Raw genomic sequence first — 13,995 nt, 5'->3', positions numbered from 1 at the left:
TGAGAACCAGCTTCGACAAGAAATAGACTCTCTCCTACTCTTGGGTGCTATAGAACCAGTTCCCAGGCAGCACAGGGGGAAGCAGTTTTATTCCAGATATTTCCTGGTTCCAAAAAAGAATGGTGGTGGGAGACCCATCCTAGATTTAAGACTATTCAACACTTATATGAAGATTCAAAATGGTGATACTTGCAGCAATAATTCCATCCCTGGACAAGAGGAGTAGTTCTCAGCCCTAGACTGTCAGGATGCATATTTCCATATAGCGATCCACCCATTTCACAAACAGTTCTACCTTATACTGTTAGACAGGACCATTTTCAGTACAGGTTGCTCTCTTTCAGCCTGTCATCTGCCCCACGGGTCTTTTTGAAGGTTATGTCAGTAGTAGCAGCACACCCCTGCAGAAAAGGAATTCTGTTCCCTTACCTAGATGATTGGCTTCTGAAAGGTCACTCCTTGGATGTAACCTCACGGGCAACTTGTGTCGCTGTAGACCTCTTCATCAACTTGGGCCTACAATTGAACATTCAAAAATCCACCTTGACTCATGCAAAACTTAGAATTCATAAGCACTTATCTAAATTCAATAGAAGCAAGAGCCTGCCTCCCAATGCACAGATTCATGGCCATACCCAACATAGTACAATCCAGATCAGCCCTCAGACCACAGTCAAGAACTGTTGGGGCACATGGCAGCTGGCACTTTTGTTATAGACCATGCAAGACTCCGAATGCATTGCCTTAATGGGTGGCTCAGAACTGTTTATTCACTGAACAATCACAGTCTAACTACACTACTGTCTGTACCTACCTGCGTGAAGGAATCACTCACTTGGTGGAAATACCCTCAGAATGTTTGTGCAGGAGTCCCTTTCACCCACGCTTCCCAACAGTGTCATAATGATGGATGCATCCCTGCTAGGGTGGGGAGCATATCTGGACACTCACACAGCCCAAGGCAGGTGGATGCCTCAAGACACCACTCTGCACATCAACCTCCTGAAACTCAGATATGCCTGTCTCCAGTTTTTATCATTAATTAAGGATAAACACATAAAGGTCCTGATGGATAACATAACATGTTCTATATCAAGCGACAAGGAGGGGCAAGATCCCCCTCTCTGTGTGCTGAGGCTGTCAAGCTTTGCAGTTGGTGCATGCCCAATCAGATTGCCATCACAGCAGCTTACCTTCTAGGAGTTCAGAATGTGACCGCAGGCACACTCAACAGGCACTTCTCTGAAGACCATCCATCATACTACACCACATATTCCAGCAATGGTGCACCCCGCAAATAGACCTATTCACAATGGCAATGAACAAGAAATGTGCCCAGTTCTGCACCAGAGTTGGGCTGGATCACCATTCCTTGGGGGATGCCTTTCACCTTCAGTGGTCATTGAGTCTACTGTATGCATTTCCCCCAACTCCTCTAATATCCAAACTTCTACTCAAAATAAAAAAGGACAAATCCAGAGTTATTCTAATAGTTCTGATCTGGCCCAGACAAACGCAGTTTCCTTACCTGATAAAGCTAGCCATTTACTCACCAATCACTCTCCAGGCCACTCCTAATCTCATTTCCCAGGAAGGCGGGAAGATCTTTCACCCCAATTTTGGACTTCTTCATCTCAAAGCATGGCTGGTAGATGGTCCATGGGATTAGAAACAACCTGCTCAGAGGAAGTAAAGAGAGTGCTATTACACAGCAGAAAACAGGCTGCATGCTACATTTACTTACAAAATTGGACAAGATTTGCCTGATGGTGTGAGTTCAAACACATTAAACCAACAACCTCATTGGTGCCAGGTATACTGACCTATACCCTAGAACTAAAAAAATAGGAGCCTGTCAGTGAGCTCCATTAGAGTCCTCCTGGCAGCTATCTTGGCTTTCCATTCTCCAATCAAAGGTTATTCCAGATTTGCCCACCCAATGACAATGAGGTTCCTCAAGGGGCTTGGAAATCTCTTTCTGCCAACCAGGAGTCCTACTCCAGTTTGGGACCTCAGTATGGTCCTTAAATACCTTTCAAGATCACCATTTAAACCAATGACTACCTGCTCACTCTTCCATTTATCAATTAAAACAACATTTCTAATAGTCATCACTTTGGTTCGATGAGTTGGGAAAATAGGGGCCCTTATGGCATACCCCCTTTTCACAATATTTTTCAAGGACAAGATCACATTATAACCACATCCCAAGTTTTTACCAGAAATATCTTCCAAGTTCCATGTTAATCAACCCATTCACCTTCTGATCTTCTATCCTAAACCTCACCTAGGCAAAGAAGAGGCGCTGTTGTACATGCTTGATGTCAGGAGAGCCCTGGCCTTCTATCTTGACAAGACTAGACCTTTCAGATGGACTCCCAAATTATTTGTCTCGATTTGCAGACAAAAAGATCTGCAGTCTCTAAAGAAACACTTTTCAAATGGATATCCGATTGCATTAGTTCTTGCTATCAATTTTGCAATACCCAAGCACCTTTGCACATACAAATTCACTCTACAAGGTCTATTTCTAGCTCTAAAACCTTTCTCAAAAATGTTCCCATCATTGAAATATGTAGAGCTGTGACTTGTGTCTCTATACATACCTTTGCTAAGCATCACGCAGTAACTCTTGACTGTGCTTTTGATGCTGCATTCAGCTTGACTATGCTTTCTTGGTATTGGACTCAATTCTGAAGCACCCTCTTGCTTAGAGGGAACTGCTCCATAGTCACTTAGTGTAGGGACACTACTTGAAGAAGAAGAAATGGTTACTCACTCTGTTCAGGAACTGTGGTTCTTTGAGATGTGTCCCCCTATTGGTGCTCCACTACCCGCCTTCCTTCTCTGCTTCAGCGTTCTTTGCTATAGAGCTTCACAGTAGAGAAGGAACGGAGACTGGTTCGCCTGCGTAGTGCTATATAACAATGTCAGGGAGCAATACACATATGCGGGCCGCACGCACATTGCTATGAGAACTCTCCAATCAAAGGCGCAGGGGGACAAAAGTGTAAGTAGTGTGCAGCACCCCTAGGAGAACACATGTCGAAGTACCACAGTGACTAAACAGGATGAGTAACCATTTCTTCTAGTTATTCTTTCTCAGAATATAAAAGCAAAGGCAAATTTTAAAGTGGTAAAAAGAAATACTTTAACATGATCCCTACCTAGCCTGGAAACTTGCTTTAAAAGATATAATTGATGCTAAAAGCTTAGCACGATTCAAAAAAGGATTAGACATTTCTATAGATAATGCAGACCTCCCCAGTTACATTAATTGATGGGGTTTGGGAAGAAACTTTTCTTATGGCAGTTTGTTCCATAATTGTTCACTCCAGGGTTTTCTTGCATCTTCCTCTGAAACATCTAGTCCTTCTGTCTGTGTCAAAGGCTGGATGCTGAACTAGCTGGTCCCGTAGTCTGTTATGACAATTCCTATGTTCCAAAGTTGTTGTAAAGTTTACCTCATTGATGGGTGAAATCCTGGCTCCACTGAACTTAATGGGATTTTACCCAGTGTTTCTAAATAGAGCTGTGCAAATAACTGGTTTTGTTGTTCACTGGCTGTTTTGAGGGGAAAAAATCTTTTTGGGTTGACCCGGAACAAAAAATCTAAATTTTCAGTGAGCCAGAAAGGGAGGGGAAAAATAATTTAGGGTCAAACAAAACATTTGACCTAAAATCGTGTTTGGTTTAGTTTTTGAGGTCTTATAAACATTTTTTATTTTTAAATAAAATTAAACAACTTTTTGTTTTGAATCAAAAAATCTAAATGTTTTATTTTGAAAATGTCAAAACAAAACATTTAGATTTTTATTTATTTATTACTGAAACAGTTTGGTGAATGCAACACAAATTCAGAAAATGTTTCAGTTAACCCGAATTTCCATTTTTCAGCTAAAAAAGTTTTGGCAGAACTGTATTTCTAAATCATTATGAGCTCCTCTGATGGGAAATACTATAGAAATACAATTTCTTTGATGATGCCTGACCTCTGTGATGAGCAGTTTATGTTCTGCATGAGGCAGAGGGCTGAGTTCCCGGGGGATGCTCGAACCCCCCCTGCTCTGCCCCAAGTCCCACCCTCACTTCACCCCTTCTCCAAGACCCCACCTCTTCCCGCCCCTTTCCGCCTCCTTCCCGCATCTCTTCCTGCCCCTGCTCCTCCTCCTCCTCCTCCCCCCAGCACCTCCTGCACACCTCTGAACAGCTGATCGCGACTGGCAGAAGGTGCTGGGGGGGGGGGAAAGGAGCTGATGTGTGGGGCCCACCAGTGGGTGGGAGGGACTGGGAGAAAGGGGGAGGAGCTGATCCGCAAGCCTGTCCATGGGTGCTGAGCACCCACTATTTTTTTCCCGTGGGTAATTGGCACCTATTGCATGAGGTCTTATTACACATATCTTAATTTTTATGTAAATTAGCTACAAGTGTTAGTATTAGTCAGTACATCACCTAGCCCCTCCTGAAATCCAGTGTGTCTCTCTCCCTTACCTTTTCTTCCAACCGTTAGCTCTGTGATTTACTTTCTCTTATAGTCTGTTTCATATGCTGGCTTTCTATAAAGACATGGTTGGTTATGCAGGACAACATAGATGACTGCTAACTGCCATAAAAGAGGGTTCTTCAACTGCTGGATGGTAACAGGAAACATGTAATGGCCACAGAGCAAGGAAGTAGTAATTTCCTTCCTTTTGGTTTTCCCTCCTCCAAAAGAGTGCCATCTAAAGGAACCACCCACTTCCCTGGGGTTTTGAGGTCCTTGAAACCATTTAGTAATTGCTGTGTTTATAAGTTGAGTGCCTCAGTTTAAAGCATAACTTAAATAATTTAATGTTTTAAGATACTTTTATTCTTTCTTGTTTTTAATAACTGCATAGATATTCAAAACTAATTTATTTTCTAATTGGGTGTATTCTTTTTCCTTTAACAAACTTTGATTATTGCTTAGGTTTTCAGTGGCCCATAAAACTGGTGATGATATATTTATTATCTATCACCACCACCTATATGTATATCTGAGAGTACAAAATAGCCTTGTATTGTATAAGAAAGCATTTCAGTCTCTCAGTGATGTGATATGGATTTTGGTTTTTGGTTAGCACTATCCAGATTATTCCATGCAGTATATGTACTTTCTAATGTCCCATAAAGAATGTAATTATACTAGCTAAAGTTAACAAAAATGGGGGAAAAGTACAATTTGACTGAAATACTGAGTTATTGGTTCCAAGTTTTTACTCTCCCCTCCCCCCAGGCTCCCATAGGTACATGTAGCGCTGAAGTCTAAGAGTGTATATTGTTTCATATCATACATTCTGCAATGACTGTGCGTAACAGGGGAAGTTGAGGAAGCAGTGCTGGCCGGCAATTACAGATTTACATTTGGCTTGCCTTGTCTTTTGATTGTTCAGATTTATGTGGGGGGGGTGGGAACAAATTTGTTTTTAGTGTTGAACAAATTGAAATCTTTCATGGAAGGTAAGTAATTGCTTCCCCTCCACCCATTTAATATTCTTTGTGTGTGTTGTAATATTTGCCTGATGCAAGCAAAAAAAACCCCAAAACACCTGTTTCTTAAAAATGTCTCTTTCTGTAATATTTTTAGACTAAAGTGGGGGGGGTCAAAGAGGTGAAGTAAATTATTTTCTTGCGATTTTTATAATATTGAAGCGAGATTTTTTGTTTTGTAATTCCAGAAAGTTTCAAAGACAGTGGAAGACCATTGCTTTCTAAGAGCAGTTTGGCTTCTCTCTAGTGTAGGCTGGTGGTTGCAGGGCCTGTATGTCTATATTGCCGGAAATAATACTTTTACTTGTTACAAGAGGCTCAGTTAAGCAATAGTTAGCCTACTGAGCAACTAGATGAAGAAGCTCAGCAGGCCCCATGGACGGGGAGTGGTACTGATGCCAGTTCCTACAAGGAATTGTGTAATCTCTGCACTTTCCAGCAGCCACGACTTTAGATGTTCTATGCTGCACTTCTCCAGTATCCCTGATGCTGCCAAATCCAGGTACCATATTCTGTTTCATTAAGTGTACTCCGCTGAACATGTTTGAAGTAATATGTGTTCTAAGATACGGATGGTCTTTTCCCTGGAAAACTGACAGGGTGGCCAAAAGAAATATGGTGTGTATGCCAGATATTCGCTACTGTGTTGTCTAGTAGCCAAAAGATTGAAGATTCAATTTGAATAAATATCCTAATGTCTTTGGCCTGTAGACAGGGCTGGAAATCTCATTAGATCAGGTTTTCTCACAAGATGTGCAGTTCTCTAGCTGGAAATGAAAGAAGAATATTCTCTTCATATATGACTTTCTTTTCCAATTCTAGCTGTGATCATGTAGGACATGTAGTTCTATTGCACCGTTCATCTGGGGATGCTGAAACACTCTAAAGGTATTAATTTCAACACCACTGTGATGTAGGTCTGTATTATGCCCATTACAGTGGAGTTGATTGAGAAATAAAGAGGTTTAAGTAACTTGCTCAAATCCACATGGCAAGCCTATGGCAGACCTTGGGATGGAACCCAGAATTCCTGCTTCCTGACCCCTTCTGCAACCATTACACTACATTACCTAGCTTCTTACATTTTACTAATCCGTAGACCCATTCTCTTCCTTCTTTCTTCTTTGTCCTTTTCTTCTTTTGTCTGTCTTGGTCTTTATCCTTTCTCATTTTCTCCTGAATTTGCTGTGTAATGATTTTTAAGTAAAATATTTATAAATTGCATTTTGCTGCAGAAAAACTAATATAGACCTAATCTAGAAACATAGTCAACTGCTTCGAGTGCATCAGTTAAACTTTCTCCCGGCAGGGTTAAGTGACATGGTGCCAGAAGGTTGTCTGCAGCTAAACACCTGTCTATATTAGAGCTTCTAATGTTGCTGGTGTTCGCAATGTTGGGAAATTTATCAAAAATGTCTGTAGTGTCAACAAAGTCAAAGTCTCAGCTCACCCATCTGTTAAACAGATGTTAATAATATCTACCTTCTTTATCAAAAATCAAACACACATACACACTAAAAGACAAAAGGTAAGAAACAGAAGGTGGTTTGTGTTTCCTGATCACACTGCTGACATGTGAAACTGGGGAGGGAGGTGGTTAGGCATATAAATGAAAGCCGCCTCAGAGCAGGGCAGCACATTCTTTACTCCAAGGGGGTGGGGGTGGCAGCTACTTGTCTCTGTTTTTGTTCATATCAGCATCTATCTTCTAGTAATTGTTCCATTCAGTGGTTTAAGATGATTTATTAAATAGGTCATGAGTTACTTCTGCACATGCAGAAGGTGGTGGTTTCGTTTGTTTTGTTGTTTTTTCATTCTGTCAACCATGTGTTCAACTTGTTTAATAATATGGATTATTAAAACCTCAACCAGAACTGAGGATTCAGACAGGACAGTTTGAGTTTATGGATCCAGAGAAAAAGAGGCAGCTTGTTCAACTTTTCAGAGTAAAGTTGTAAATAATTATTTTCAAGTATAATGGATGTAAAAACAAACCTGAACAGTTCCTATTGGTATGGGGTGTGAGCAGAGCTGGAAAGATTCAGGGCAAGAGAAGGGGAGAGCACTTGACATGGAGAGGGGTCCTATGTCATAAGACCACTATTCCCTGCATCCTTGTACATTTTGGTTATCGATAGACAACATATTTCCGCATTCAGCGTGGGATGGAAGGATTTTTTCCACACGTATATTTTAGTTTGTTATGGAGATGCTGGTCATGACTCCATTAGTTGAGGGGTTTTGTTTGTTTTTAATTTACAAAAGGGATTCAACCCTTTGTTTTGTAGGAAGAATAAGAATACAGAGTAATATATTAGATTCCTTGTCTTTTAAGTAAGAAGAACATTATTTAAAAGATGATGTTTTTTTCCTTGTAACTGTTGCTTCTTTTTATTTTGTCCATGTTTCTTTGTCACAAAAATGTTCAAAAAATATTGCCATTATTCCCCCTTCCACGACCATGCACAAACACAGAGCAAACTTGCAGGGAGTTCTCCTTTCTTATTATACAATGAGATAAATTCCTTACTCACTGTGGGTCAACCCAGACCTTTCACTGTAGCACAGAGCCAGCTGGAGTTGCACACTTTGGCTTGGTTCCATAGCGAGTGCTACCAATGTTGGGTGAAATACAACCTTTTTCAGAGGGCCTGCATTAGGGTGACCAGATAGCAAGTGTGAAAAATCAGGACAGAGAGTGGGGGGTAATAGGAGCCTATATAAGAAAAAGCCCCAAATATCGGGATTGTCCCTATAAAATCGGGACATCTGGTCACCCTAACCTGCATACACACAGCCTATGCACCACTCAATCCTTGAAATTTAGGCTCAAGTGGGACATGAGGGTTGCATAGGCCTTGTACTAGCTTGTTGTGCAGGGTTAATTTCACTCATTGTGAGGGGAAAGCATTTTCCAAAGATGAGGATATAGTCCCTGTGTGGTTTCCATCCTCTTCTCCCCAACTGCCTAGGAAGCAAAGTCCATGACTATTTGGAGTGTAGATATGCAAATACAATGCCTTCTGGACTCCATGTGGGCGGGGAAGCAGGTCCTTTGGAAGGGGCACTGACTGATACTCTCCCAGCATTCACAAATAGCAGCTCCAAAACAGAATTTCCAGCCTGGTAGAGAGAGAAGCACAACTTGATTTCTACCTTTGCAGATCCCTCTGGTATTATAACCCCCATATCACTAGTCTGACTAATAACATTAAAGGAAAGTGTGGGGCCAAGATATTTAGTAGCTAGACAGTTGCTAAGTAATTTTGTTTCCCTGAATGGATTTGTAAACAAATAGTGTGAATTACTGTGCAATTAGGTGCTTCTAGTTCAAGCAAGATAGGCTGCTTCCCATTGTATGCTTCCTTACAGAAAAGTCAGTTACCCTTCCCCGGTGAAAAGTAAGTAATAAGAACAAACTTCACACCTCCTGTGTGAGGCACCAACACAGCCTCTGGGAGGAGACAGAATCATCCCTTGGGCGTTGGAGGCAGGGCATGGGTCATCTGTGCAGCTGAGCTTCTACAGTTTACTGCCTGTGTTAACTATTCCATTCTCACTTTGCGACCTCCACATGCATGCACTAAATCTCTGTGTGTAGTCTCTTATACAGAAGTAAGGTTGCCTTGGTTCCTGTAGCTTAATCCCCAAATGCAGCTTCCTGCACTAGCCATGAGACCACGTTGCCTCCCACAAACATCAAGGCTACTTTACTTATACAATGGCAGAGATGCTTAATGACTTCTTTGTTTCGGTCTTCACCGAGAAGTCTGAAGGAATGCCTAACATAGTGAATGCTAATGGGAAGGGGGTAGGTTTAGCAGATAAAATAAAAAAAGAACAAGTTAAAAATCACTTAGAAAAGTTAGATGCCTGCAAGTCACCAGGGCCTGATGAAATGCATCCTAGAATACTCAAGGAGCTAATAGAGGAGGTATCTGAGCCTCTAGCTATTATCTTTGGAAAATCATGGGAGATGGGAGAGATTCCAGAAGACTGGAAAAGGGCAAATATAGTGCCCATCTATAAAAAGACCAGTTAGTTTAACTTCTGTGCCAGGGAAGATAATGGAGCAAGTAATTAAGGAAATCATCTGCAAACACTTGGAAGGTGGTAAGGTGATAGGGAACAGCCAGCATGGATTTGTAAAGAACAAATCATGTCAAACCAATCTGATAGCTTTCTTTGATAGGATAACGAGTCTTGTGGATAAGGGAGAAGCTGTGGATGTGGTATACCTAGACTTTAGTAAGGCATTTGATATGGTCTCGCATGATATTCTTATCGATAAACTAGGCAAATACAATTTATGGTTCCCAATCCTGCTGGAAAGGCATAATGAGTGGGGTTCCGCAGGGGTCTGTTTTGGGACCGGCTCTGTTCAATATCTTCAGACTCGTTGGAGTCTGTTTTTGAAGTTTTTCTGTTTTTCTGTGCCAGCAATGCCCCTCTGCCATGTACATTGGCCAAACCGGACAGTCTCTACGCAAAAGAATTAATGGACACAAATCTGACATCAGGAATCATAATACTCAAAAACCAGTGGGAGAACACTTTAACCTGTCTGGCCATTCTATGACAGACCTGCGGGTGGCTATCTTAAAACAGAAAAACTTCAAAAACAGACTCCAACGAGAGACTGCTGAGCTGGAATTGATATGCAAACTAGACACAATCAACTCAGGATTAAATAAAGACTGGGAATGGCTGAGCCATTACAAACATTGAATCTATCTCCCCTTGTAAGTATTTTCACACTTGCTTCTTATCAAACTGTCTGTACTGAGCTATCTTGATTATCACTTCAAAAGTTTTTTTTCTCTTACTTAATTGGCCTCTCAGAGTTGGTAAGACAACTCCCACCTGTTCATGCTCTCTGTATGTGTGTATATATATACCTCCTCAATATATGTTTCACTCTATATGCATCCGAAGAAGTGGGTTGTAGCCCACGAAAGCTTATGCTCTAATAAATTTGTTAGTCTCTAAGGTGCCACAAGTACTCCTGTTCTTTTTGTTTTTTACATTAGAATATCACGTCTACCCTGGCTTTCTTGAAAGGTTCTATGGCCAGTAGACCTCGGAGGTTAGAGAAAAGCAAGAAAGTAAAACATTTTTAGTTCAGTGGCAAATTGAGTTTTACTCTGCTTAATGCAAATGTTGTAGATTGAAAACTCTTGAATAAGGAACTGGATTGATATGTGTCTTGTACAATGTCAGTGTTTAACAATAATCATATTGCATCTTTTTCTAGGCAAAGAATTAAATGAAACTTTGATATTCAGCAATTAATTATCTTTCTTTTTCTCTCTTGCTCTGCAGCAGAGATCATGGGGACAAAACCCAACATCTGATGAACAAATATGACTTAGATTTGTTTTCACAGTCATATGACGATTCAAATTAAATGTCTTTTTAATGCAGCATGTTCAATTGAAAACATTTTGAACCAGGTTGTATTTTTTTTCCTAAGGGCGTTGGGACTTTTCAGTCTGATAGACAGTTTGTGGCCTTCATTAGTGCCTCTAAAAGTTCCTGGTCAAAGTCAAGACTGTGAAGCGGTAAGGTGTATTTTACTGAACTGTGTTTCTTCATCCAAAATTAAAGTTCTTGTATGTATAGTGTGCACATGTTTATTTGGGGTGTCAGATTCTCCCAGTCCCTTTAGCCATACAGCTATGCTCTAGTGCTTCTCCCTTCATTCTAGACTAACTGCCTACCCCCAACCCCTAGACCAACACCCTGATCTCATCCACAGAGGCGGATTACAGTTTTGTAAGGGCTCGTCCCCATCCCTTCTGCCTGCAGTCCCCCCTCACCTCCCCAGCTCATGGGGGTGCCCATTTTTCCAGGGCCCCTCAATTGGCCGAGGCCCCTGGGGACAGGCCCCGTTGGCCCAGTGGCTAATCCGCCACTGCTCATCCACCACTGTAGGTGGTGACTACCTCATCGTTAACTCTCTGTACACATCATGGTGGAATACACCGTTGGTCGTTAGTTTGGTAGTCCTCTCCTTCTACAGGAAATACAAATTAGATCAGATGCTATGAAGGCAAACCAGAAAATATAATGGTAGAACTCAGCAAGGACAGGGTGTTCTAACTTCCTTTGCATGCTGGAGTGATTCTGACTGTGGTACTCACTCTGCATGAAGATTATCTTCTGAAGGTTTAACTGAGCACTAAAATAATCTTGGTATAATAAAAAATAGTGTGAGCATTTCTGTGAATTTCAAACTAAAATGTGATGCTAATGTGCACTGCAAATCTGGAATTTTATCTGTAAAAATTTCCCTTAATTGATATTGTATTCAGAAAAGAAACTTTGCCTATTGTGTGTTGTTTGGGAGTATTACTCTGATGGGAAAATTTTGAGATGTGGTGGTGTTTTTAATCATTGAGAATCAGCTACCTATGCTGTTCTGGTATTCCTGTATAACTCTCACGTTGGAGAAAAGTTTGGTGTTATTTAATTATGTGCATAATATTAGAACCTACAGTTCTCATCCAGGGCAGGGCCCCATTGTGCTAGGTGCTATACAGACTTATACATTGGGTGTGCATGATTTAAAAATAAAGAAACTTACCCAGGGGGAAGAAAGTAACCAACACAAAGGAAATTGAAAAAGGTGATTATTGTTGGTTACGCTAGAGAAAAAATCCCATTAATCTCTTTGCTACAATGTACTTTTTACATTGCTAAGGGATTTACATTGGAGAACAAAATTAAAACCCTGATGTTTTAAAATAATACCATTGAAGTTCTGACTTAACCTGAAAAAGCAAGACCAATTTTAAATAAAACTACCGGTCTGTCCTGGATTCACCCCTCATACAATCTAGGTATTTCACAAGTCTCAAAAAAATTGATTGATGTCTGTGCTGCAACAAGTAGGCAGCAGTGGGAGCATCTATGGATGGAGCAGCACTCTTAAATGCTGTGTAATATTGTTATAACTTTCATTTGTTTTTAAATTATTTTACTTTAATAATAATAATTATAATCATTAAAAATAATCAATAGAGAGGAAACTTTCCATTGCCATACACTTCAAGTGTATTTCACAAACTAGGATTCTAATGTTTGAAGATGCCACAATGAAGTTTATTATTGTTGCCAATTTTGGCAGTATGTGGTTTAATTTTGCTACATTTCTTATTGATATAAATGTGCCTAGAAAGCAGAATCTTTTAGATATAATTAAAAATATGAATAATAAAATGTTACTGTATGAAGAGGTCTCTGGAATAGACTTCTCTTGTGCCATACATACACCAAATTATCTTTTTTGATATATTCAAAAGGAAACATTTCATTTTGACATTTTTTTCTTATGTGGAAGTTCTTTTTAATGGCTGAACAGCTGTTTTCATTAATCCAGCTTTCCTTTATTATAGAACGTGTTTCATTAACTCCTAAACAACATCTCCAGAGTAGAATTTTACAAACTGATAAACAAAAATAAAACGATAGGGCTGACTCTGCATCCTGAGAAGCTATTCTAGTTTGAGGCCTCTTTGAATGGGGATTTCTAGTGTGGTTATTCCATCTCAAAACTGTTTAAGGATATAAGGGCTGGTCCTAGCGCAGAGAAAAGTTCATGTTGTTGCTAAATTGCTGCTGTTCTCCATTTTCTCTCTGTGCTGCCCAGGATTTAACTTGGCAGCTTTCAGCATTCTCAGTAAAGCTGCTTCAGCTGTTTACTGTCACCCACCCACATGCAAAAAAATCCCCAAGTCTCAGAAGTCACACATTTTTTTGAAAACATGAAAATCACAGAATTCATAACTCTCACAACTGCCCTGTCACAAAGCTGTCATCGTGGTTGTCCATTGTGCCAAACTGTGAGATATTTTTGAGCTATGGATCAATGTCAAATTAGGAAAAAGGATGACTTACAAACTGATTTAACTTGCGACATGAAAACATTACATTTTCATCGGTTCCTACTTCACCAGGGGTGTTGTGAGTATCAGTTAAATGTTTGCATAGCACTTTGAAAATGTTAAGTGTGATGTAAGTCCTAAGTATTATTACTTATCATTATTGGTCATATTGAAATACTTTTAATTAGGTCCCATATTTCTTTTATTTATTTTCAACAGATTAAAACTAACCTTCCTCCTCCCAGCTTCTGTTACATTCTTACAGCTCAGCCTGATCCAAGACATGTCAATATAGGTGAGGAAGGACAGATTTCCAATTTGTACCTGCCCCCAACTATACATAGTCTAAAGGAAATTCTTCAGGTAACTTTTTTTTAAAGTGCAATAACAGGTATTTTGTACTACTAATTTAATAGGTTTATAATACCATATTTGACTAATCTTCCATTTTAAATTGTATGGCAGGTTGGTGATTTTAATCAACGTTGTAGCTTTTGGGCACAAGTTATATATCGAAGGCTGCAGGTAATTTTACTTTTTAGTAATGAAATGTACTAAAATCAATGTAATGTGTGTAAAGAAGCAGATATTTGCTGTGTTT

The 13,995-nt window shown here is 40.1% G+C and overlaps 1 protein-coding gene across 1 annotated transcript in view; it reads left to right on the top strand.

Annotated features, from left to right (window-relative positions):
- The window catches only part of SPIDR (scaffold protein involved in DNA repair), a gene marked incomplete at its 5' end in the record, with an annotated part of 326,096 nt that overhangs the window by 293,240 nt on the left and 18,861 nt on the right, over positions 1–13,995 (top strand). Inside the window, 3 exons of the mRNA XM_065397658.1 lie at positions 10,982–11,069; positions 13,614–13,757; positions 13,860–13,919. Of these exons, the coding sequence (XP_065253730.1) occupies positions 10,982–11,069; positions 13,614–13,757; positions 13,860–13,919 (292 nt within the window). The remainder of the gene's footprint in view (positions 1–10,981; positions 11,070–13,613; positions 13,758–13,859; positions 13,920–13,995) is intronic.

Source organism: Emys orbicularis, chromosome 2 (genome assembly GCF_028017835.1).
Source record: "Emys orbicularis isolate rEmyOrb1 chromosome 2, rEmyOrb1.hap1, whole genome shotgun sequence".
Taxonomy (NCBI): Eukaryota; Metazoa; Chordata; order Testudines; family Emydidae; genus Emys; species Emys orbicularis.
The sequence above is the reverse complement of the archived record's forward strand: the minus strand, read 5'-3'. Positions and strand labels throughout refer to the sequence as shown.